Below are 27,102 nucleotides of genomic sequence, written 5' to 3' on the forward strand. Positions count from 1 at the left end.
ATATGCTAAAATTAACGCCATTCAAAGCTCTTGTTTCCTAGGAACATTTTTGCCTAAGTTCATGAGAGCTAAACAGCTGTCAACACTCAGAAAGATCTGGCCTTCAGAAAGCCCTATTTTTACCAGAGGCAATGTGTGTAATAGCGTAACAGAGATGTTCCTGAGCAATCGTTACACACTGAAAAACTGCAAAAGATGCAGAAGTTCAGGATTAAATGCAATCTCTCTTTCCTTATGGTTTGCAGAGGGTTAAGGTAACATCTCCATTATCCCCCACAGCACCAAGCCAGTGCTGCTGCCTCCCCGTGCAGCAGCAGAGCACACCATATTATATTACACCGCAAGGTTCAAGTATACCGGTGTTCTCACAAAGTAGTGATTGTTTCTCCCACACTGGAGCAAAATCAACCATGCCATGACTGCAATTTTGTCACTGTGTGGTAGCTGGACCACTAGATCATGGGCTTGAGCTCTCTTAGTATTAGTGCACCTGGAAGATTCTCTCGGAGTTGGACAGGAAATATTATCTTGAACTAAAACTCCGCAGTCTCCTCTATGGGTGGTGTGTGCATCCACAGGAGGACAGCAGGAACATGCAAACAACAGTTTATTGCTGTAGGAGTGCTCTTCATGCACTGACCAGCATGTTAAATACATGCTACCTATGGACTTTGCCTTTCAGGATGACAGCAGGCAAAGCAGCAGGTTCAAAAATAGCACCTGTTCAAAGATAACACCTGGTAAAAGAGGAAATGCCCAAATACCTAAAAGCTTACCACTAGACAGATCAACATTCTCTAGAGCAGCAAACCAAATCCATGGCCTATTGTATTCAGCTCCATCTGACAGCTCTGGAAATAACAGATACTTGCACTGGGACTGAGCCTTCCCAGACTTTTCCTGAATTCGTGCCAGCTGCTTAATAGCATGAACTGCAGGGATAGACTAAGTGAGGCCTGGCTTCCATTTAAAAAACAATCAGTGAAATACTTACCTTGGATAAAGGAACGTAAACCAAAAAAAAAGAGCCTGCACCCCCTAGCTTGACAGTGCAATGCTTGACAGTACAATGCCAGCCCTTGCCTCTCATTTGTACTAGTTAAATACCCATTAGGTGACACGTTTTATCTGAGCTGGGAAACTCAAGTAATACAGGGCTAAGAAATGCTTCATAACAGAAAGGTAATGCAAGGCACCATCCAGTTATTTCAGTAAAAAATTAAGATAATCTTTGAAAAAAGACTCTGCTCAAATGGCTTGTCTGCTATATACATGGTTGGACTACATTCCTTAATTGGGATGAATCAGTATAATGGTGTTTATGGTCCTTATTCTAAATGATAGATGCTGTGTCAGATACCTGAAACAATTCTCATCTCAGTCAATCTACTCAAGGATTCCTGTCTCATTACTGCTAGAACTGTTCTGATATAATGCTGGTTCTCTTTCCAGAAGAAAAGATCATAGAATCATAGAATCATAGAATAACCACGTTGGAAGAGACCCACCGGATCATCGAGTCCAACCATTCCTATCAAACCCTAAACCATGCCCCTTAGCACCTCGTTAAATGTTTCCAGACAGGATTCTGGAGTGTGAAATACAAATCAGTGTAAAATGGAGTCAAAAGTCTTTTCATCTGCAACTCAGGAAAGAAGGGTTTAGACAGAAAAGAAAATGTACAACAACTTAAAACATACTTGCCAAGTTACCCTTGGTCCCTAATGAAATTAGCCTGCAAAGCACATGCTGTGTTGTAGCGCTGAGATCCCAGCATCTTTTTCCTGCTAAACCATTTACAAGCTTGTGCAATGACACTGAGCAAGCACTGGTGTGGCAGAATCATGAAAACAGGATATAATAGTCTTTAAAAAAACCTAGACTATATCTTGGCACAACAGACACTCAGCCAATTCCAGCATAGGGGGTGGGGAGAGGAAAGATTTAAAAATGCCTGTGCTGTTGCTCTGGTGCTTATAGATATAGGTTTCAAATGATTCTGTCAATATTGCATTCATGCAACTGACTGCATCTGAGTTTCAGTCTGAGTTTTGCTCTCAGTCAAGGAAGATATTGTGTGAGCAAAGAAAATTATTTTTTATAAGGAGCTGTGTAACTTAAAAATCTCTCTATTGCACAGGTCAGAAACCATGCCCCTGTAACTCCTTTTTAGGTTAAAAGATTTGGGAAGCGATTTTATCCATAATCTAAAGCATATTACCTATCCCTAAATGTGGCCAATTCTATCTATGGTTCAACCAGAATCCACTCTCCTGTGGCATCCTCTGCTCCCTGCAGACTGGGATAGGTTTCATCCTGTACCTCTTCAGACTGATTAATTAATAGAACAGAGCTGCTTGAAACAATGGTAGAATGAGTCAATTAAAAGAGGTTTTAGCTTAAGTCAGGTCAAGAATCCAATGCTTTTTAGTAGTTCTCATCAACCTTTAGTGAGTCAGAAAAAAAAAAAAAAGTAAAGTTTTGAATGCACCAAAGACCCTGCAGCTCCAAATTAAAAAAAAAAATCAAACTAATCTCTCCAGACCCATGACTCACATCTGAAGTTAACAGAGACTCCAGCTTCAGGTGGCACTGCTACAGAGGCAGAGGGAGAGACAGAGGGAGTCTGAAACTTCAGGTTCCCAGACCATCTGGGTGTTTGGCCAGCTAGAAATTCTGGAAACACTGTGGGATCTGATCAGGAGTTACAACTTCTGGATGTTAGCCTCAAGATTTTCACACTCTGCACCGCAGCCCTGCAATTCTGAGCCTGGAAGTGAACCTTCACCTGGGGTTCTCATTGTCTTTCAGAGTAACTCCTACTGGATGGTAGACCACATTCAGACATCTCACCTCTGGGAGCAGTTAATAGTCATCTCCATCCAGGCGTTATAGTTATGATCAAGTGAAATGAATGGAAAAAGCATTCTTAGACTTCAACCAGCTGTAGCTGTGGTTCATGAGGGACATTTATTGCTGTATAACCAAGGCACCACACAAGGATGGTACCCTGCCTGCATCGATGTGTTTGCACACACAGGCTACAGATAGGACATGTTTGGTACAAAAGATGTTTGAACCAGACTGCTATAACACAAGTCTGTGAAATTAAAAGCAGGGTGGAAAAAACAGAGCTGGTTATCATAGTAACTTTAGAAAGCAAAAGGCACTGTGCACACTTGACAGGTTTGCTCCTCTGACAGGTACATCATGTGCTTATGATTCCTGTTTAATTTCATTCTTTAAGAATACCTCAAACTGTGTTCCTTGTGGGTGTGGTGGAAAGTGGAGGTGGGGAGTGATTCTTCTCTGAAGCAAAATACAATTACCCAACTTCTTTAACTGCTCAAACAGCTGACAAGTGAACAGGTTTGCAATGTTCCCCACCAGCTCCAGTTTAAAACAAACCACTCCACATTACATATTCAGTAACAGATCCCTACTCCCAAACTCCCTATAGCAGAAGGGAGCCAGTGAGGAAAAAAGCCTCTTTCATTTTCCCCGTGTTTTTCATATTGCAAGGTGCTTTTTTTATGTCTTTGAACTCAGAAGAGACACTTGCACACATGAAGCTGTGCTGTGCTAACTGGGTTGCGACTGGAATACAAACTAGGGGCACAGAGGCAGCGCGTGAGTGTGTGTTTGTGTGTTCATGCTCTTTGATAACTGCCAATCATTCCTGCAGTTTGTTCACCACCTACACATTGTCAAATATACACACAGACATGCACACACTTCTAATCCGGTCTCTCCCAGTGCAAAAAATATACGTGTGTGGTAATTCTCCAGGTTAAAGATAAACCACAATGAAGGTGAGAGTGTGTGTTTTTAACAAGCACATGCAGTGAATGTGCTAGGGACAATCCATGTAAGTATGAATATACTAATTTATACCTTGCAACCTGCATGTCCAACAGCAAATAAAAATAAAAGTATCAGATATGTACATGTTTTGGAGAGATTTAATTTCCTTTATCCTTTGATCTTTTTTGCCATGAATACAAGGTCCTCTGGGTTATTCACCTCTTGCAGCAATATGCCAATCAATCAGAAGAATAATAGATGAGTACCAGCAAGTTAGCTCAGTATTTTTTAATTAAGGAGTCCTAGAAAGTCTGATGAACACTTTAAACCCCTTTCTTTGGGACTTCTGTCTAATAAAGGGAAATACTTTCCCTCCTATTTGCTATTTTTAATATGATCACCTCAAAAATTTTTTGTATAAGTATCCTAGATTAATCTAAACACATTTCATCGGTGAAATTATATGGCCTCATTTCTTTTTTTCATTTGTACTCAATGGTAGGGGTATTCAGTAGGATTCAACAGCAGCTTAACACCACTTCCACAGCAAACAATAGTGAACCACCTAAATATTGCAGCTGGAAAACGATTAAGCTGCCAGGGAAACATAAGAAAAAAATCCTGATTTTGTGAAATTCAGATTTGGTGTTGGTGAGTTTGGCTTCGCTAATGTCAGGCAATCTGCCCTTGTTACGATCAAAACTGAATTCAAATCAAGTTACACTATTCAGTCTGATTCTGCCTCTGTCTCTGATTTAGCTTCTCCCTAACACTCTTCTGATATTCTGGTAATGATTTCTGTAGACCAGGCCTCCAGTCAGCAGCTGAGGACAGCCAGGTCAGCCAATATCACAGTCTTCTGTTTGAAAAGTCTGAAAATGAGGTATTCCAAAGAGAAGACGCTGCTCTCAAGTATTCCCTCCTTTAACTTCACTTGGGAAAGCCTAAATTTCTGCTTCTGCAGTTACCTTGTACAAGCACCGCTCTTTATGCTCCAGACAGAGATAAGAGACTTCTTACAGATTTCAAGTGTGTGATTAGAAATTCATAGCTCCATGGATTTTAAGGCTGTTGCATTAATCTAGTCAGAGCTAATGCATGGCACAGATCAGGAAACCACCTTCAACTATTTCCTCCTGCAAGTCTGACAGCTGAAGCTGAACTAGGATCTAGGTTTTAGAAAAGCACACACCAGTTTAAGATGAAGTTCAGGGGGGAAACTTCAGGGGAAAAACTCACCAGAGCTTCGGGTGGCTTGTTCCAATTAGTAACTTCATCCAGTGGTTAAACAGACCTTGTATTTCTACATTTGATCTGTCTACTTACAGCTTACAACTATTAGTTTCCAATAAGCTTTTTGCCCCAGAACTGTAATATCCTCTATCATCAAATGCCTATGCCCCTTATCAGTATTTACAGACTATAAATCATGTCTTAACCTTCTCTTTATTAAACTAGGTACCTAGTTCAACCAAGGAACCCTATTTCAATCCCAAGATGCTCCCTGTAGTACAGTCCTTTCTGAATCTCTCTGCCAATGTGTACTTGCGGGAATGAAACGATGAGACGGACTCCAGATAGACGTAAAAGCGGAGACCTTTATTGTTGGAACTTACAGGTTTATATACCTTTGCTCATCTGTCCACGCGCTTCTCATAGCAACCTGATTGGCCCAGGCCTATTATCCACGCGCTCACACTCACCAGCAGCAACATTTGGTTGGTTAACCTCCAAAACCCCACATGCTGCCCCTAAATGCTGTCTCCACCCTGATTTGCATCTCTGATGTTCACCTCTTTGTTCAGCTTCCCGCTTTCACAAGCCAAGGTCAGTTCAAGGACCCCAAGTCAAAAGTATCCAATAGGTCTACCTTGCTATCATCCTACATGTACTAAAGCCAAGCTATAAGTACCATGGGCAGTAGGACTCCACATCAGTGGGGGTTACCACAGTGCAGTTGAAGAAACCCAGCTGAAGCTTTATTACCAGTTGTGTGAAAGCTGAAGCCAGAACAGAACCAGCCCTTCTGTTCTCATCCGTGAAATCCCATTTGTAGCTTTGTCCCCAGACCAGGTTCCCAAACAGTCCCAAGCTGGAGGTGGCAAAGGTACATTGCTCCCCATCCTGTGCTTAGCGAGTAAAGGAATGACAAAGCAAAAGGTTTGCATGTGCACTGAGCAGCCCTGTCCTCTGACAGGGCAGCAAGTGCTTGGATGATACATTTACTGCAGCCTGTGCTGCATCGTGCCTGCCTGTGTATCATCTCCATAGCAGCAGTTCTGCTAATTGAGACCAGCTGCTTCAATTCCAAATTCTTCTCTCCAGAAATTTTGATCCTACGACGTTATGATTAGAAAGCACTTTACCGAATGCCTCACAATTCTGAACAGCTCAGATGAAGAGCAGCTGCCGAAAGAAGGGACAGTTCCCTGAATGTGCAGAATAAAAAACTGCAAAAACACTGGAGAAATGAAGGCTACAAGAAGCAAGTCAAAATAGAATAGTGATGGCAGAGAAAGCAGCCTGCTGGATATGCTTGTGCCTGTCATTTTAGATGTTGAAAGGACTGTGAGCAGACTTCTTCCTTATGCTCTAGGATAAATGGCCACAGCACTGCAGTGTTACAGCTTCATGCAGCAGGTGTGTGCATTTGTCAGATCCAGTTTTTCTGTCCAAGGACGGATTAAAGCAAAATCCATCAATCTACGCCTGGCTTGGGAGAGTTGCTATGGTCTTGAATTATTTGGCTTCAGGGACTGTTCTGTACAGCCCGCTGGCAAAGAGAGCGACTGGAACTGATTAGCTAGTGGGAAGATTTGCAAAGTAGGAATGCCACCACACCACCATGACTTGGCTTCACTGTTGGCTGTTTCCTTGGGGCTGCTGACTCGATGCAGCAAGCTGTCAGCTGGATGCTTGGTAATGGTCACACTGGGATTGCCAAAAGCTGCAAGTATTTTTCCCCTCTGGCCAGGCTGGATTAAGCTGGCTAACAGTACAGTGAATTCCAAATTCACTCAGAAGTCTCAGACCCTGTCTGTGACCATCAAACACAGACTATTCCTGAAAAGACATCTGGTTACCAAGTTTATGTGAGAACTGGGCAAACCACTTCAACCCCACCTGTTGTTCCAACCTCCTAAGCATAAAGAACAGAATCCTTGAAAGAGAAAATCTCACTAAGGATAGTCTGAAAATGAGAATAACAATATAATGTGTAGTCCTGTCCTGAGAAAGACGCTGTACAATCTTATAGAAAACATGGCATGCTTCAGCATGTGTCTATGTAAACAAGGGCCTGACGCTCCATTTCACTGCTCAGATTTCATACTACAACCAAGATAATGCAACACAACTAAAGCAGAGAGATCACTTTGCTATGCTAAGTGATTTGCCTCCTTCTCTGAAAATCAATGAGGTAAATAAAAGGTTTTATACAAATACCAGATAGCAAACAAGGTGCTCATGTTTTTAAAAAATATTCCTACCATGTTACTCTGGAAAATATTCAAAGTGTTGAGAGTCTCATTCAAATTTTACCATTTACTTGCTTTCGTTGTGTTCCATTCATCTGCTGAAACTCCCTTTGAAATTGCAGTTCTCTTACCTATTTAGCTTTCTAACTTCTAGTCTGCATTAGAACATTGTTTGAATCCACAGTACTGCAGGAGAGGAAATATTTGCATGAAATTCCAGAAAAGTAAGCCTGAACACATCACAATAAAAATAAACCTCTATTGTATGCATATAATTCACTGACCGCACGTTCCTTTAATCTCCAGTTTCCTTCTGCTCATAGTAAGGCTGCTGTACTTTCTTGTGTCAGAAAAGAGCTGACATACAAGAAACAGGAGTGTAAAGATACATGCTCTGTGTGCTTATAAGGAAGTTACCTCAATAAAGTGCTCTGTGCCGCATGCAGACCTGTTAGTGTCATTTGCAGATGAAAGCTTGATGGGATTACGTTGATTGCAGCGCTGTTGTGTTCCCTCCCATCAAGCTGAATTTAGTCTTTCTAGTCACCAAATCACATGAATAAACTTTATGCATATCTTTATTTTATTTTTAGGTTTCCAAGATCAAACAATGACACTCATGTAGGGCGACAGATTTCACAAGGCTACGTAAAAAATGAATTAAGCTCTTCTGAACACTGTAGTCGTTGGGACCACCGGGACAGACACTTTAATGGCTTCCAGTGGCACAGCTCTGTGGATTGTTAACAGAATTACAACAGTCACAGACCTTAGCGCATGAGAGCAGAACAAACCCATGCAGCAGAGCAAGCAGTAGGAGTGTTGAAAAAACAGATTCACCAGGCTCTCATAAATCTCTTTTTTACTGACGTTTCCATACCTCAGTCTGCAATGTACCACAACTATTATGCACTGCTGCAGCAGTGGATGCCCAACACAATTCTGCCCCAGCAGAGAAGCAACAACTCTGCAGCTGACCGTTTATTTTGTTCAGGAATCATAGGCATACTCCCATTTAATTTCAGCTGCCCTAGCCTCCCCCATAACTAAATTATTGTTATTATACTCTGCATAATCCTAGTACTGACAGGGATGTTTGTTATATGTAATTAAAGATATTAATTTTGTATGGAACAGAAGACACAGAGCCAAGAATTTAATTTTTTTTTTAAATCTCCCATTAGAAAATTACCTTCATTAGCACGGACTCGCTGAGTTTCTCTCTGTTGACAATTTTTATCGCAACCTTCTGACATGTGACACAGTGAACCCCCAACTTCACAAGCCCTGCAGAGAAACAGAGAAAAAAAGAAAGGAAGAATTGGTTAGAGGTAGTCACTGTTGAGATTTTTGCTATTAGTATGCCACCCAGCAGTTAGCTACTGATATGCAAACAAATTTCCACTCATTCCTCCTCCAGCCAGAGAAGGCCTTGTGAGTAATCATGACCCTGCAGCCCACTTTGTGACCATTTGGCAGCAAATCTGCTAATATCCTTAATACTGCTTCAGCTGCAATCATTAAAACCGTGGGTTTGTAGTATTCCAGCTCTCCCCACTCAAAGTGTGTTCTACCAGTAAGAAGTAAACTTCTGCTAATTTAACTGCACTAGGCTAAGGGCTTTTGCTGACACTCAACACCAACAAAAAAATCAGAAATCAACAGAACTAGATGGTCAAGTGTCTGCAGTGTAAACACGACCTCTCCATTTTCCTATCTCCTTCCAAAGCTTTCATAATCATCATAATAAGGTACTTAATTATGCTTTCCCTTACTGTTTTAATATACCTGTGATGAATGCCATTGTGGCATGGAGGAACATCAACATATGCTAATACAATTCTAAGTTCTTATTTGTAACTATTTATTTTACCTTGTCCTAAAATAATTTAGAGTGCTGTTAAAATGCTAATGCAAAAGGACATATATACCCCTGGCAGGATCAGGATACCTAGGCTATCACCAAAACAAGGAACAAGACTCCAAGAATTAAAAGAAAGATGTAACTGAAGCGTTATCTTTTGCAAAATTTTTATCTAAATCTGATGACTTGCATGAAAGTACATTGAGATATCTCCCACCAGTGAGCTTAAGATGGTTCCCTCAGCTCTCAAAACTATCACCATCAAGAAAATTTGTAAACAGAATAATCGTACTTTGTAGGTCTATTCAAGTGAGATCTTGCTTACTTCAGCTTTTGACAAACATGCACATGCAGCACAACAACTGATAGGCTGGATCCCATCCCACTCCACATCAGGTATGACAAATTGTTATAACTGAAGTAGGGAGAAATGGCACCTCCGTAGTGTCACTGAGATCTGTGGGGCTTTGCTGAACATTTATGAGCAATGACATCACACATCAAGAAAAAACTGAGCTTGGCTCATGGACCCTAGGGTGGGCTGCAGATAAGATCACGACCTCACCCCCGACACAAATCACAAAGCCAAATGCGTTGCTTTATCTGTAAAGTCAAGGCAACAGTTCTGCAGTCCAGCGAAACAATGAACACGGAACTTCACACTTCTTCATTGTGGGACTATAGTCTTACTTCAGACTGTCCCCAGTGAAGTGAACTGGAGTTTCATCAGGATTCCAGCAATCTTTTGCAGACACTTGTCCATCTTTTTGCTACATAGTTAGTCATAAATTAGGAACCATTAATCATTGGTTGTTATGCTGAGAAATAAATCTCTCAAACCACTTCCAGTCACATCTCTTTTACGGCAGGCTCAAGTGTCCTGGATATCTCTAGTCACGTAATTCCTCAGTCTCATCTGGTCAAATGCTGATATCATTTCAGCCATGACATAAACAAGTCACAAAAATTAAGAACGTAGCACACTGGCAAATCCATTTGAAACTGTATATAGCAATAGCCCGTCCTCTGCCTGAGGCAGCTGAGAAGCACAGCTTGGGGAAGATGCTGTGATGTCCAGTCAATCCTCTCCCTTATGTCTGAATTTTGGCTGTTCAATAGATTTTTAATGTTATCCATAGCACTACCGGTTCTATGTTCACTGTTCATTGCATCTGCAGCCTTACTTACTCTTCTCTTTGCCTTTGTTCTGTTTGAATAGCAGCTACTTGATGTCATCTTGCTGAAAGCGTGCACAGTTTCAATCTGTGCCAATTACTTCCTTCATTCTTGCAGCACAAGTCACAGCTCTACACCACTCTTGCAGCACAACCACACATCACTCTTTACATCACTCTTAGTTACACTTTCCAACCTCTGCAGCACTTCTTGCTCACTCCTTTCTATCTAGACTCCCAGGATCTGTGCACAGCACACTACTGTAACATGCTGCAGACAAATTATTTTCAGAGGTCAATAAAGGTAACGAACAACTGCTCTCTGTAACTCGTCCTTCACCCCAAAGAACATATAAAGCCTCCTGGTATCTCTCACTTCAGGGTTTTATTTCAAATGTTTTGCTCTCAAATCAAGACATCTGTCCCACTGAACCTGGCTGATCTATAAACTATTTTTCCTTTGTCCACACTTAAGCATCCTGTCATTGAGTCATAGAAGGGTTTTAATCATGAACTTCTGGGATGCTGTTTCTGATACAAACCAAGATGCTATTGGCCATCTTGGCCACCTGGGCACACTGCTGGCTCATGTTCAGTCAGCTGTCAAGCAACACCCTCAGGTCTTTCTCTGCCAGGCAGCTTTCCAGCCACTCTTCCCCAAGCCTGTACCGCTGCATGGGGCTGTTGTGTCCCAAGTGCAGGACTTTGCACTTGACCTTGTTAAACCTCATCCTCCTATGCTCAGCCCACTGATCAAGCCAGTTCAGATCCCTTTGCAGAGCCTCCCTACCCTCAAGTAGATTAGACACTTTCTCCCAGCTTAGTGTCATCTGGAAACTTGCTAAAGGTACATTCAATTTCCTCATCCTGGTCATTGATAAAGATATTGGACAGAACTGGACTCAGGACTGAGCCCTGGGGAACACCACTTGTGACTAATCTCCAACTGGATTTAACTCCATTTACCACAACTCTTTGGGCTCAGCCATCCAGCCAGTTTTTTTACTCAGCAGAGTGGAAGCCAGTTTCTCAAGTAGAGTACTGTGAGAAATGGTGTCAAAGGCTTTACTGAAGTCCAAGTACACTATATCTACAGCCTTTCCCTCAGCCATTAAGCAGGACACCTTGTCATAGAAGGTGATCAGGTTGGTTTGGCAGGACCTGCCTTTCATAAACACATGGTAAGTGGGCCTGATCACCCAGTTGTCTTGCATGTGCTGTGTGATAGAACTCAAGATGACCTGTTTCATGATCTTCCCCAGCACCAGGGAAGCTTATCTATACATTCAGGCCAGCACAGGTAACTGTGTGGTCCCAAAGAAAAATAAACGAGGCTACCGCTAAAAGAATAGTTAGTACTGGCTTGGCTTAAAGCCAGTCTACCAGCCAACACACAGAGTTAACAGGGTTTGAACTTGTCAGCTTCATGAGTAACCCCTCAAATGTAGGCAAGTAACCTTTCTAATTGTTAAAATTAACTCTGGTCACTCCTTGCAGAGAATCTACGATGCTATAGGAACCAAGCACTTGAAATGTCCCCTAATCACCCACACAGCTGTCACACATGCTTAGTCCTTCAGGCACACTTCAGATTTCCATCCACAGGTGAGGGTTTCAAGTATGCTGTTACATCCTGGGAGCTGCAACCACTGGGCTGCTTTTGATCTTAACCACTGAACTGCATCAGAACCAGCCCTATAATTGCAGGTTTGGGAGAAAATAAGAAAACATGAACACACTGAAAAGCAAGAAGATGTGTAAGCTAACATTGTCTTTTAATTTATAATTAAAAGCCACGATTTGAAAACCAATGAGCATGAGGAACACCAGATGACAAAAGGGAAAGAAGGAAGAAGAGCATTTGAGGAAGAAGAGCAAAGGGAAGTGTATAGGCCTGATACAGCCTCATACTGCATCGATTTGCTAACAACCATGCCTGTGCATTTTGCTGCTTGTGAATTCCCACTCTGCAGATGCTTAAAGATACACAGATCTTTTCTGAAAAGGACAGGAGCTTATGTGATGAGCAGAGATCAGCTGGACAGGTGCAAAGGCCATCCCGAAGCAGTCAGAGAGGAATCCTTTATTTCAGCCAAGAATGTACTGTGGGGATGGAGAAACAAAAGCTTCCCTCCAACTGAGACAATGTATACACAATGAATTCCCAATCACAGCAAGTCATCTCAGTGGCCTTTATTGTAACTGGCAATCACTTCCATGACTTTTCAGCAAAGGACAAGATTTTGGAAAAGACTGATTTACTTTTGCCTTTCATTTTGTGTAGCAATTTTCTCTAAGACAGAATGAAAAAAACACTAAGTGTTTGGAGCTGGTGCTATTTCATATCCATTTCACAGATGTGTAAATAGCAGCATGAGGGAACACAACCGTGGATAGTAACACCTTACTAGTGATCCCAGTACCACAACTCTTCATTAAAGGAAGAAACATTCTGGAAATGAGACAACTGTTTTTCAATCCTATCCAAATTTGGAGTCTGCCAAAGACATGGATCTGAAATAAATTATCATTCTGAGAGAGAGCACCTAATAAACAGTAAAACAATCTTGTTGCTTAAATATAGCACTTTTGCTATACTCATTCTTAATGAATAACACTCCCACAGTCTTTCAGAAATGTTAAACACAAGTAACACGTTATCCTGTTTTTCAACGTCAAGGCCAATAACAGCTTCAAGAAGTGGAATGAAAAATTAGGCACATTTGCTACATTTAATACATATGATTTTTCCAATTGAAAATAGAAGTTTTTCATTTTCTTTTAAAATAAAATCAACCCAATGCCCTACTTGTAAGTATTGATAATTTTATGTAGTAGGGAAACTAGTCACTGACTTCAGAAGATGACGAGGTGCTAAGGGGCATGGTTTAGTGTTTGACAGGAATGGTTGGACTCCGGTGGGTCTCTTCCGGCCTGGTTATTCTATGATTCTATGATTATCTGCATGTCGCATGTTGCTTGCTCTTTTTATCACTTAACAGCGCACTGTCAAAAAACTTCCTAAAAAAATCTGATTGCAAAGCCCTGGTTTGGCCAGTAGTATCTATTTTGGCTGGATGAGCAATTAAAGGAATGTCTAGAGAGAAATATCACTACACCTTTAACTTGAGTTAGCTAATTGCCAATTAATTCAAGTCAATGAATAATCTGCAAATGTTAATCTAGGCAGTGCAGGACAGAAACATTTGTGGTTTTCTTCAGGGTTCAGACTAGTACTGGTAACAAACTATCTGGATTAATGAAGGAACAAAAATCTAAGCTCGAGTACACTGTTTTTTAAAAAGCTTAGTGTGTGTCCACCATTGCTGTATACAAGCTTCGTACATACAATCTTTATATACAAGTAATGTAATTTATACCCACAAATTGGAGGTTTCTATTGTAAATCTTAAAAGTATTCATGGATGCTCACTCCTGAAAACTGCATGCACTAGCATCTGCAAGATCTGCAAACTTTCAAGGATGCCAGTGTAGAAAACAAACCCTTAAAACAAACAAAAGCATTAATACAACTCAAGTGGAGCATAGGACAATGCTGAAGATGTAATGTTCTTACTCATTATTCTCAACATTTATCCTCACAAATGCTGTTGTTTCAATTAGGGTTAAACCAGTTCAGTTACAGTGTCTAACCCTGTTGACTGCAGTGAAGTTGCTTTAGATCTACAAAAGTGGAAAATGGATTAAAATCTGGCCCACAGCAATATGATTTCAATAGCTATAAAATAAGGATAATAACGCTTACCTTGCAAGGGCTGTAGCAGGATTAACTGATTAATCCCTACAAAGAATGCTGGAAAGGGATCTAAACCCCACGCAAGTTTTACATATTACAGTCAGGAAAAGTGCATCTTAAATACAATCTGGAAAGAAAGCTGTAGATAACGTCTTATTAATAGCTTCCCTTTCGTTTCCCAATTCTTTTACTGCATAGGTTTCTGGTAGCCTAAAATATACATCTTACCTCTTCTTAGCTGCACTGGAAAGAACACTATTATTGAGCATCCTACTTATGGAAACCAATAATTGCCTTTAATTACTCCGTCTTCTCATTGAACAGATGTTTATTTTTCTATAACAATTGTTACCTCTAATTATTGTGTTTAAAATAAACAGAGCCTTATATCAAGTGACAGTCAAATTATACCATATCAATTTATAATTGCATATGGGGAAAGGAGATATAGGGTTGTCTAGAAATCTAAAAGGATGAGGACGAAGCTACTCACATCGGTAATGAAATAATTTGACCATGGGCTTTTCTACACAGAGATTCTAGGGCTAAAAGGCTGTTCTGAGGTCTCATGCAATAACTGTTTCTAAATGGAATAAACCAATTACAGCAGGACTAAAGCTCAACAGGAGCATGGAAGATGTTCATTGGTGCTGAGATTCACGTACCTCAGCTCAGAGCACAGGGAAGCTGCACGCTAAATTGCTATAGCTTAGATTTACTGTCCTAAGCTACAAGCACTGTCAAACGTATGCTGCCTTGGCCAGCCGAAGGGACATTCCTAAGCTCAGAGATTGGTGAAGACAATGCATCAGCTCAGATATGACTAGATCCATATGCCCAATATTAGAGAACAAGAGACAGACATATACATATATATGCAGCAGCCCATCAGGAGCAGGCTTACACTGTATGCCTCAGAGATTATGGTAGGATCATCCTCCAAGCTCAGCAGGATCAAAACACACAGAACCAACATCACCTTTATTGATTTTTATCTTGGTCTCTTTCTAACAATATTTCATAAATCAATACTTCACAAAAACCCTTTGTGCTCCCTGAACATAGCACGGAATGTGACTGGTGAGTCCTTTTCCCCCCACTTCTCTTTCCCATCTTACACACTCATGCATCCTGCTCTGGGAACCAAGACACAAGCCTTGATGAGCACACTGGATGCTACTTTTGTAAAATGTCATTATTTCATCAGCCAAACTCTAACAAACTCCTGAAGTCCTGTGGGATCTATCAGCATTTTCTGATGTCTAGTGGGCTGAGCTCCTATTTCAGAACAAGTCTTTGTTTCCATATAAACACACTTGAGAGATTAAGCTTTGCTGCCATGGGAGAAGTGTAGATTTCAGTTTCCAAAGTGTACATCTGAAATAATTTGAGAAGCACCCCCACCCTCTGTAGAGAGGGAAAGAGAAGAGTAGTTTCATTGTTTTAAAATAAAAAGGATGAACTATAACAGATCTTTCCATTGAAGCACCAGAAATACATGGGGTTTTTTACTTCTCTGGATAGGTATTGGGAAAATTCTGCTCTTGCTCACAACTCTCCTGGTCAAAAGCCTTTTTTTCCCCACTTTCCAAGAGCTGTACATCTCCTTGAAGAACTCTTCTTGAGGAATGATGAGATCCATGTCCCCCTTCAGACTTCATTAATCGTTTGTCAGGAGATGACCAAAGACGGCCACTGTCAGGTACAGCACAAAGCCAGCAGAGCTCTGTCTATCCTGCCGAAGATATCTTTCAGAAAATATGTCACTGTAATTAGGTAGCAGCTGGGTAACGAGCCATAACAACCTGCTTGGTCCAGTGATCCATTAATGCACAACCAAGGGAGGAACACCGCACAGCAGAGAAAGAGGAGGTGAGGAAGGAGGAGGGGAAACAGCAGATAAACTGCTCTTCATATATGCTTTCAGATGATGTTAATCCCATTTTCTATGCTCATTTCTGACATCTCCCCTTCTTCAACACACTTTTCCACCCCCCTCCATCGGGAAATCTTCACACCCTTTTGACCCTCCCATCAGCCAAGATTGTTTCAGCTAGAGTATATGTATATTAAGAACTTAATTAAGAAGAGGGGTTACCATGGAAAACCTTTATGTGGAAGACAGAGGTCATGCTCTTCACAAGATTAGGCTCACCACAGAACACTTCATCTACCCAGCTCAGTGCTGATATAGCTTACTCTGCCCCCTGACACCTCTTAATCACCCGCTGACAGATTCCTAACAGGATTTTCACTGACTGCCGATATGCTGCACTTCAGTAATGCCTCAAGAAGTGATTTGGATTAAGCATTCTTGCACTCATGCTATGAACAAGTCACCAAACAGCAGGTCACAAGTACATGCAATGCATCCCAATTCCCACGAATTCCAGAAGGGCTTGTTGATGGCAGTGGGATGTGGCCCATACACAGCCAGAGGAGAAATGTGTTGGATGGACACTACATACATTGTTCTACATCTGCAGATTTTTTTCCAAGGACAAACTGTTCTGTACTCAGCAGAACTAATAGGGGCCAATCTCTTGCAGATCCACACTCTAAATTTCATTTCATTGTCCACCACAAACCCCTGGATCTTCCTCATGTTCCCTAATGAGATCTCCAATCCCATCCCAACAGATCCTCATCACATCTATAGACCTCCTACTTCCCCTGCTACATCATAACACCTACAGTTTTCTCCCACACCTTTACACCCATGGTCTTTAGCTTCTTATGTCTCCTTGCACAGTCTCCTGCACTAACATTCTCTGCAATTTTATCCTTTTGTTCTGTGGTTCGCTTACGACTTCCATAAGTTTTCTTCCATATAGCTTACTCTCTCCTTTCTCCTCTGCAGAAGACAACACGTGCTACAGCCAGTCCATGCCTGTAAGCACACTGTCTTGCTGGTCAACCAGCATCTACCAAAGAGCATACCCAACATCTGAGTTGTATTTCCCTCTTGGATTTGGTTCTTCCTCCAGTAGTCAGTCAACAGCATCCAACAAAGCCTGAAAGGACTTCATTATCTTGGAAAGACTTCCGAAACTGTGAGATCCTTATGTTAATGTCATTCCATTATTTACATGGACACACTCTTACCATACATTACTGTGTTATCACATACAAGAAGATAATGAATTTAAATCCAGTTGAGTTAATGCCCAGGTCCAAATTTCTCTGAATTGCTAATGCATTTCGTATTATTATAGTTTCAGACTTCTTGAGTTCCTGTTCAAAGCATGATATCTGGAATATTTATTTAAAAAAAATACTGTGGCTTCGAGTGAATCAAGATTAATACAGACACCTTGCATGTCTAGCTGTCCACACACCCTCCACATCCAAGAAGTTTGGATCCCACCGGCCAACAACCACTAAATTCAACAGTGATCCCTCAGTAACAGGTCATACAAAATTCAGCAGCTAGCTACAGACAGACCATGTAAGTCACCCTCGTACAGGAAAAGTAAGGATAGAGATTAGCCTTCAGACATTCAGTCTGGCTAAAAGAAAATGCCTTGTTGGTCAGCCAGCATGAGAATGAACTCCTGAGCAGAGCCCTACTCTACTGCCTTGGCTGCAGGCTAGACAAGGGAACAGGGGAGGTGATGGAGAGGGAGCAACCCTGAGGCTACTGGAGGGACAGGAGAACAGGGTGGAAGGCCTGGGGACTTGTAATAGGAGATTTACGGGCCTACAGAACACAGCTCCATAGGGTAAAATGGAAAGAAATGATTTTAATAAGATTCTAGTGTTTTCACATGACTCCTAAAGCCCTACACACAAGCCTACATAGTCTCAATTTGAACAAATGTTTTAAGTGCTTCCTGTCCTCCCTAGTGGATTGCACACATTATAAAACTACGAGGGCAAAGATCTCATGACACAACTCTAACAGACTGCTTTTTCTATTTTGCAATATGTTCCTCTGTAAAAAGTGTAGGAAATACCATGTTTTCTCATTCATACTGCATATAAGAAACCCCAAGCCTTTGGCTTAGGACAATAAGAAGAAAGGCCATTTGAAAACCAATTTCTGGCTTACAAAAAGGAAAGTCGGAGCAAAAGAATTAAAGGTCAGAAAAATTAGACTATTATCATTTTAATGGACATATTAAAAAAACAATTTTCAAAAGTATTTCCTTTAATGTGAGAATAATGACTCATGTCACAGCATGGAGCTGAAAGCACTTATCGACTTCTACATCAAGAATAACAGGAGCTGCCTGCTCACGTAGTACAACTTCCCTACAGCTGGTTCATCGTGTTCCTCACAGAGAGAGGAAAGCAGGGGGTCATAGTCAATAGACTGTTATAAAAAAGGCCCGAGCACCTCATTAATTTAAGGTAAATTTTATGAGAAACAATGTAATACCTAGAGAGCACGGTCAGATGTCCCTCCACAAAAAAAAATAAAGAAACTAAAGTGAACCTGATTTTCTTTCAGAAGAATGGTTGTTGGATAAATACAAACATGCACACCACAACCCACCTTCTGATACTCAGCTTTATCACTCAGAAATTCATAGCACAGTGGCTGAGGTTAAGTATGTCCTGAAATAGAGTTCAATTTCAAACTCAGGCAGGAACCAGTGATTATAGAAGGGCAGTGGCATGAGAACTGTGCTGTCAAAACACATCTTTGTGTCATGCTTCTGTTCCAGGACTTCTACGCAACAATCCCTGCCTGGGTTCCTGGAAGATCCCACACTGCATTTTTCTTTTCTGAAAGAATTCACTGGAGAGGATGATGAACAACCCCATATGTCTGACCTAAAGCCCACAGAACTCAATGCAAAGGCTCGACTGTTTCAAGAATTTGCAGACTAAGTTATTCATCAGTAGCTTATGGCTCTCCAAAACTTGCTCCCTCTAATGGGTGTTACTGTAGTGAATGAGATGGAAGTGCTGAAAGATCTGACTGTAGACGAGCTTGTATGCTAGAACCAGCTGTTCTCAAAGTTTACACCTCCCTGTATGTGTTAACTATCACTAAGGCAAAATAAAACTGCAGGCATTGTTATTCCTGAATCTATGGCACCTTTTACTGCACCACACCCCCACACAGGAAAGAGTTCTGCCTTTATTCAGACTGGTAATTTCTCAGTATGAGCATAAAGCCCTTAAATTAAGTTCCTCACAAACACTAATTCAAGGCCAAAACCACAATAAAAGAAGGATAAAGAGTGGGTGAGGTTTCTAGATGTCACCAGAGAATCTCGTCCCCAGGTTTATCTCTGATTGCTTTCTCTCACACAGTTAGCATGAGGTGTCAGAAGACTCAGGAATGTTCAATCAAAAAAATCACCTTGTGAAAAAGGGCAAGTCTAGACAACTACATTGAAATACACAGAAGAGCAACAAGCATCATTCTCCTTACAAGCTACAAAGTCTGGGCCAAAGTTAAAAACACCATTCCTCAAGAACCACACTCCCACATGAGCACCTGGTTTTCCCTGCACATACCCTAGTGTGATCCCATTGGCTTCCCTGGAATTACTCCCAGTTCCCACTGACTGAGAAGAGCCATATTCCTCCCAGCCTCTCCAAGGAGGTGACACAACACAGCGCAGTCTACAAACAATGGCCACAGCGGAGCTTAGTGTTGACTCAAGAGCCATTCATGCTCAGAAGAGAAGGCAGCTGAGAAATAATTGAGATTGCTGTGCCTGTTCAGTGTCCTGACATACACAGGGGATAAACGTGCTAAGACAATAAAGTACTACCCAGCAATAATGGCATTAAACAAATCACATATCACTTTCTGCAAAGCCACTGGCCTAAAGGGATACTGCCTGTAAAGAGCACAAGAATATACTGTCTTGTCGTTAGGAACGCTACACACACTTACATTCCTTGGCTTTGTATTATGACCTCCTAAATGACTACAAACTATTGTAATATTCTTTACTTGTACTCTGGGGTCATGCTACTCGCACTTAAAGGCAATGGCCAAGTTGCCCAGGGTGGGGTACGCAAGAGTCTCTTCTGAACACAAGAATCATCAGTAGCTGAATAACATTCATCTGGCAAGACAGGCATCCCACAGAAACACTATACAAGCGTAACCCTCTCTGCTTAAGATACTAGAGGTTAGAGGTTGCAGTCCAAATCTTATTACGGGAATAATTTGAAAAACTCTCAGAAAGGATGGAAAAAGATTTTTCTAAAAGAGAATCAGGACCTCTAGCAAAGGACAAATATGGAAAAGCCTCAGTCTTCAGAGATGGTAATCTGCAAACCAACAAGCATGACTCAGTCCACTGGACAAATAAAACCAATATAGGAAACATTGTGAGCTGGAGTGACCTATGCGATGTCACAAAATGGTACAACAGCACTGCTATAAGCATAGGACCTGCTTCCACAGGATGAGGCTTCCTATGCAAGCAGACTGGCTACATACATCTGAAAGAGGAGTGCCTGAAAGCACATGCGTACTATGAACCTTATCAACAGCAGAGTGGGTAGCAGATTCAGCCCCACCGATTTCAGCTGCAGAAGGACCCAAGTTTCCTGAGGGACCATTTTTTCTTGCAGATACAAGACTTTAAAGGTCCTTTACACTAGATCTCTTCCCTTCCCTTTCACTGTGATAAAAGCCTCAGCAAACACCAGTGGACAGAGAAATACAGAAAGAGAAGCTTGTTTGTCTGAACAGATGCTTATAGTCATAGGTACAGTTGAGAAAACCAGAACTGGGAAAGAGCAATGGGAACTAAAGCAAATCTGTGGCCTTGTGTAATTACAAACTGACAAATATAAAGGAGAATACCCCTGCCCATAGCACCAAATGTAAATACCAAACAATTATGTGAACAAGCCTGAAGCGAAGGTTCTTTTAAAAACCCATGTCTCTTTTCTCTGTAGTGTACTCCTCTCAAAATCTACCTCTGCAGCTGTATGTGAATGGTGCTGTGTACTGCATCTAATGCTGTACTGGGAGAAGAAGGTGCCCTCTGAAACCACAAAGGCAACTAGGTGAGTGAATACTATGACAGGAGTGTCCAGAATGCACTTGGTGGCAGCACACTTAAAACAGCATAAAGAAACAAATCAAGTTTTCTCCAAACATGCTACCCTATTAGAGCTGGTGATCCAGAATCCACTGCTGAGGAGAAAAAGTCAAAACAATGTAGAATCTGCTGTTGGTTAGAGTCACAGAATCACATAGGCTGGTCAGGACCTCTCAAAATCATCTAGTCCAAGTCCCTGCTCAAGTAGCACCAGCTAAAGCAGGCTGCCTAAGACCATGTCCAGTTGAGTTTTCAATACTCCACAGATGGAGTCTCCACAACTTCTCTGGCTACTCATTCTATAGTTTGACCACCCTCCCAGTAAATAACCATCTTCTTGTGTTGAGATTGAATTGCATTTTAATTGGCATTCACTGCCTCTTGTCCTATCAGTGGGCACTACTGATAAAATTCAGCTCCCTCTTCATTCCTTCCCACCAGGTATTTATGCACATAGATGAGAAACCCTTGAGCTTTTTCATCAGCCTGAACAGTCCCAGCTCTTGTCTTACACTCCCTTAATCTTTGTGATCCTATCTTGGATTTTCTCCATTAAGTCTATATGTTTCTTGTACTGGGGAGCCCAGAAGTGGCTGCAGTTCTCCAGTTGTGGCCTTACCAGTGCTGAGTAGAGTGGAAGGATTGCTTCCCTTGATCTAGTCAGTCTTGCAGTCCAGGATACTCTTGGCCACCTTGGCTACAAGGGTACATGGCTAGTTTACAGTCAGTTTGTTGTCCACCAGGACCCCCCTGTAGAGAAGGTCCTTCTCTACAGATCTGCCTTACAGTTGGCTGGTTCTCTGCATGTACGGGTGCCTGGTGCTACTCCTCCCCAAGTGCAAGACTTCACATTTCCCCTTGCTGAATTCTGTGACTTTCCTACCTGCCCAGTTCTCCAGCATATCAAAACACCTCTGGATGGCAGCACAATGGTTCCTCCTGGTTTTGGTTTCAAAAATATAATGTATTAAATTTGGTTCATTTGGTTCATTTCCTTCCATTCAGTCTCTAGAGTAATCAATAAGTAAAGAACAATTACAGAGTGTTTTAAGGATGCCTAATCGAACAACAATGCTTCTTTGCAGCAGTTTTAAAGAATGCTATCTTATTTACTCTCAAAAATCCTTCATGTTTTCTCCATATTTTATCCTAAAAGAAAAACTTGCCACTAAAGTTTTCTAGCTAGTACAAGATAATCCAAAGAAAACTAAATCAGAGGCTGTACAAGCAAGAGGGAGTGGGAAAGATAGGTGTGAATGAACTGTTTATTACTTTCCAACCATGCCAGAGTCCATTCACAGGAGCCCTCCTACAAAGAGAGATCTTTGTGACTTACAGATAACTTGACATGCTTCTGCTCTGACAGCAGGCAATGTCATGAATGGCCCACTGCTGTGGTAAATTCATAATTTTATTAGCTACATGTGTGAAACAGCCTCTCTTAACGCAACCCAACCTTCCTCCTGATTCTTTCAGCTTACAAGCCCTCACAAGACAACGAGCCATACAAACTGCTCTCTGCTTCTTTCCACACAGCAGGAAAGAGCACCGCTGGACTGAGTATTAAGTTGCTGACAATAACAGCAGCATACTCTATCCCTACCCCAGTGAAGTTAATCTGCCAACCTTACTTCTACCTCAGACACTCTCAATACATCATTTTTTTTCTGGAATTGTTGAAAGGAAGAGTAGTAACAATACATATAATTGAAGCTGAAACTTCCTCCTCCAGAGACCTTGCTTTAAGGTATGGTTGGTCCATTCCAAATGGGGATTGCTGCAGATCCCAGTGCGAAACAATCTGTTTTCCAGAGGCCAGAAACATCAGGCAAGCAGTGAAGTGGGCTGGGAAGTCAGAAGAGAGCGCTCTGTGTAGTGTCTGCCTTGAGGTACCTCACATGTTGTTGTAACTGTTCAAACCAAACTGTTTTGAAATTTTTTTTTTTCCTTTGTGCTTATTTTCAAATGGAACCCGCACATCTGGATAATAAATGATGATTTCACATTTTTCTTAAAATCAATTCAATTTCACTTCCATTTCCAAACCAAGCAGAAGTTGAAGCAAATTGCCTATCAAGAATATATGTCCATTTACACTGAGCAGAAAATGCCAGCCATCAATATATAACCTAGCAAAAAATTTTAAAGAAAGGATGCAAGTAAACGCACATTAACTACATTATGACTTCAATGAATGGGCAGTGGAGTAAAGAATGTCTTCAGAAATACTAAACTTTGTACGAAGACAAGTTTTCTGCAAATCAACATACCTGGATGGCCACTAATTTGAAAAACTGACCTCTTTTTAGGAAAATAGCTAAAACACACAAATGACGAGTAAGTATGGAAACAATAAAGGAAATACAGGGTTTGCCCTTACTGTTTTATACCATAATAAAAAGCCACAATCTAAATTGCCTTAATTTAAACATAAATGATATAAAAACATCAGACTTGTTTTTCAGATAATTCTCTTCATAACTAGGAGATCAGCCCCATGTCAGAAACAAACGGAAGTGCAAGCAAGAGCACATTGCAGCAAAATCCTACCTCCTTGGCAGCATCTGCACTTAAATTACTGGCATCCACAGCCGCCTTCTGTCTGAGGCTCGTATTTCCTAATCTTCCTAATGTTGAATGTGGGAACTCACCTATTCCAAGATGGAGAAATGGGGTGCTACAGGAAGTAGAGATGGGTTCCAGCTTTAAGCAGAGATTAATCTTTAAGTCAAAGTCAGACAACTGTCCACAAAGTGATGGAGCTATTGAGATGACCCAGGTAGAATCAATGCTAACCAAGCAGCAAAGATATTAATATTTACATATATACTGGAATTTGCACTCTCTCTCCTGTCCACATATAAGCACACAAAGCATGAGATAATATCTGGGTTGCTACTGGGGAAGACCAGCCGTATGACAGATTTAGCACAATAAGAACTGGATGCTACACAAAATAATTATTTCCTCCAGTCATTTCCAAGGCTGATTAACACATTTCAGGACCATGGACAAAGCTTCTTAAAAGAGAAAATACGTAACGCAACACAGAATTAATTATATGAACGAGAGCCCTATGAAATTATTATTGCTGTTTATATTTGAAGACTAAACCCAAGACCGGGACCCTACTGGGACAAACATTGTGCATACACGTCATAGCTGCTAGGCCCTGCCCCAGGGTAGATGGTTATGATCCAAGGCCGTCAAAGAGTACATCCAATTATACACTATTTTTCTGTTTGAAGATAAAGACTCTAGGCATGAAGAAATTGAGTAACTTGCTGAAGGTCAGAGAAAAACCCTTTGGCAGAGCTGGAAACCAAGCCTGTGTCACAATTATATTTTAAGTTGGTGGGAATAGGTAAAAGCCTGAAAATCATTCTTAATGTATTTTCAGCTACAAACTACATGCAAGAGCAGAAACATCCGGCCAGCAGACCATCATTTTTATTAAATTCCAGATAAACTTCACATCCATTCCCCACTATAGCTATGTAAAAGGAGAATAATTCCATTTGTACCACTAAATCTGCTCCTGACCTATAGCAGAAAAATCTGAGAGTAAAAGTGGCTCGCATGGTGAGATAGTTTTCAAATTTATGATCCATTTAATGAAAACAACAATAATGACATTTCAACACTGTGTTTTGAACAGGAGAAAGGATGCCAGTTTCTGGAATCAACAACAGAAGAAGAGAAAAACAGATTTTCCTTTACATGAAGGAAAATCTCTCTCCTCTTACCTGTCATTTTACTCACTCTGCTCTAGGTTTGCTCTAGGACTGCTTTGTAGCAAAATGATAGGCAGTATCATCAGACCGATCTGTTCAAATTGAAAGGGTTAAGCTGGTCAAAAGACTGTGTTAGGGAGGGATGTGATAATCATCCAGTGCTCATATCATGAACCTAGCAGCAGAATGGCTGCCACAGCTTGGTTTCTGCTTGTTTAGATTGGTTAAGTGTCAGCTCAACTCAGTGGCAGGGCTAAGGCAGGTTCATTGTGCTGTGTGTGCTCTGGGACAGGAGGGCTGACGGAGATGATAAGTGTTGCTCTGCAGAGCAGCAGGAGTACTGACTGGCACATGTGGGGAAGTACAGTACAATAATCTCCCATCTGCATGATATAGCTTTGAATCCCTTCCTTTACAGCTCAATAGGTGCATCTGCTGCCCCTCTGCTAATCCTCAACATTGTTTAAAATGCAGATCAGTGGAGATCCTGCTTTTTCTTTCCCATTACAGGCCACAGCCTAATAAAAGAGCTTTAATCACACAGACAATATTCTATCTCTTGCAGGGTCTGCTGCTTCATTCTCTCCTCTTTGCCTTTGTTTGGAAGCCAGATCTTTGTCAGGCACTATAGCAGCAGCAGAATTTAATTCTGGAATGCAAGGTTTGAAGGCAGTAAAAGTGACTAGCCTTTCCCCAAACTGTGGCATGGTAATTAGAAGACTGTGACTGCAAAAGGTAAACAGCAGGGAACTTCGGTCACAGAACCCCTTGAGAAAATGCAACCTAACCCCCTGGATATGTTTCATGATTTTAAATGTAAAAAGCAGCATCAGCAGACTTCCTTACTTGTCTTTGTCTCCCTAGCATTAATGCACTACGACATTTTTTTAGATGTCAGAAAGTACGTGAGCTACAGAGGAAAGCTGCAGTTGGTTATGTGACTGTAGACTGAGAAAAATGACTTAATTTATTTCATATTAAGAACATATACATGAACTACGCATGTGTAAATGCTAACCTGAAATAACCAGCTCTTTTCAGGTGTTTCTATGCCCAAATGAATGACCCAGTAAGCTGGAAAGCTGTTCTTGCTGAGACAAGAGGGAGATCATGCCAGTCATCATCATAAAAAGAAGACCGTAAGATCCACTGTAGTTAAGCCCTGATGCGGCTCTGAATCTTCCAAGGAATAAGTGACATCCCAGAGCCCTCCTTTCTACGGCTGCCACCATCAGCGCATTTCAGAGGGAAGGACCAGCCTGGAATCCTCCTCATGTATGTTTATCCTTAAATTAATTTTCTTCTCCACCAACCTTAACTCCTGCAAATAACTGTACAGCATAATACAATAAACCTTGTATCTCCCTGAATCCTTCCTGTGCTCTTATGTTCCAAGAAACACGTTCAAAGCATGATAATAAAACATAGCATAGCACTTCCCCTACCACAGGGAACAATGTAGATACGGAAGGAATAAAAACCACAAGGGATGTCGCTAAGAAGGATGTACTCCTTGTCATCAATACTTTTTGAGTTACCATATCCCCACGACACTGACGGGAACAAATCACTGCTTGCAAGACTTACAGATGCTACTTGGAGCTACTCGTTGAAATACCAGCTGCTCTGCAGGGACCCTCTGTTGTAGCAGAGTCACCTGGACATTACAAAGGGTCTTGAATGGCCCGATTCTACAGGCAGACACAGGCCAAAACCATTGAAGTCATTCCTCTATTCAAGTCATATGTTCTGTTCCTTTATGAAGCCTAGGCAGATGCTGTGCTAGCCTCCGAGCTCCTAGACAGCAGGATACTCAACATGTTCTGCCCAACTTACACATCTGTACAGAAATTGTTGGAAGCAGGAGTTGTATCCTTCACAGCCTCTTTTATTTGAACTCACGGGAGTCCTTAACGGTAGCTCTGTGTTAGTTAGATTCGCTGATCAAGGACAGCCCAGCACGTGGTCCTCTTTTGCCTGTTGTCATTGTAGCAATTAAAGGGGAAAAGACTATGGGATGAGTCATTTCATCAGTGCACAAATGCATATATTATTTGTCTCATTATGTAGATACAATGTGATTTTCAATTAGCTGTCCAACGGTATGATCGAACACAAGATACTTTAATTATGTATTTCATGGACATGCTTCAAAGGTGCTGTTTCAGTCTCAAAATAATTAGCGGCATGCACAGCCAACTTAAAGAGTTCCAGAGGGCCTGTGGTTACTTTCCTTTTTAAAGATGCAGAAGAGTTATTTGAGTTTCCTG

General features: G+C 41.3%; 1 protein-coding gene across 15 annotated transcripts in view; it reads right to left on the reverse strand.

Moving 5' to 3' along the window:
- Positions 1-27,102, reverse strand: part of BRSK2 (BR serine/threonine kinase 2) — a 327,332-nt gene that overhangs the window by 155,769 nt on the left and 144,461 nt on the right. For all 15 annotated transcript variants that reach the window (XM_069857785.1, XM_069857792.1, XM_069857790.1 and 12 more), the window contains exon 2: positions 8,473-8,567. In XM_069857785.1, coding sequence (XP_069713886.1) covers positions 8,473-8,567 — 95 coding nt within the window. The remainder of the gene's footprint in view (positions 1-8,472; positions 8,568-27,102) is intronic.

This window comes from Phaenicophaeus curvirostris, chromosome 5 (genome assembly GCF_032191515.1).
Source record: "Phaenicophaeus curvirostris isolate KB17595 chromosome 5, BPBGC_Pcur_1.0, whole genome shotgun sequence".
NCBI classification, from domain to species: Eukaryota; Metazoa; Chordata; class Aves; order Cuculiformes; family Cuculidae; genus Phaenicophaeus; species Phaenicophaeus curvirostris.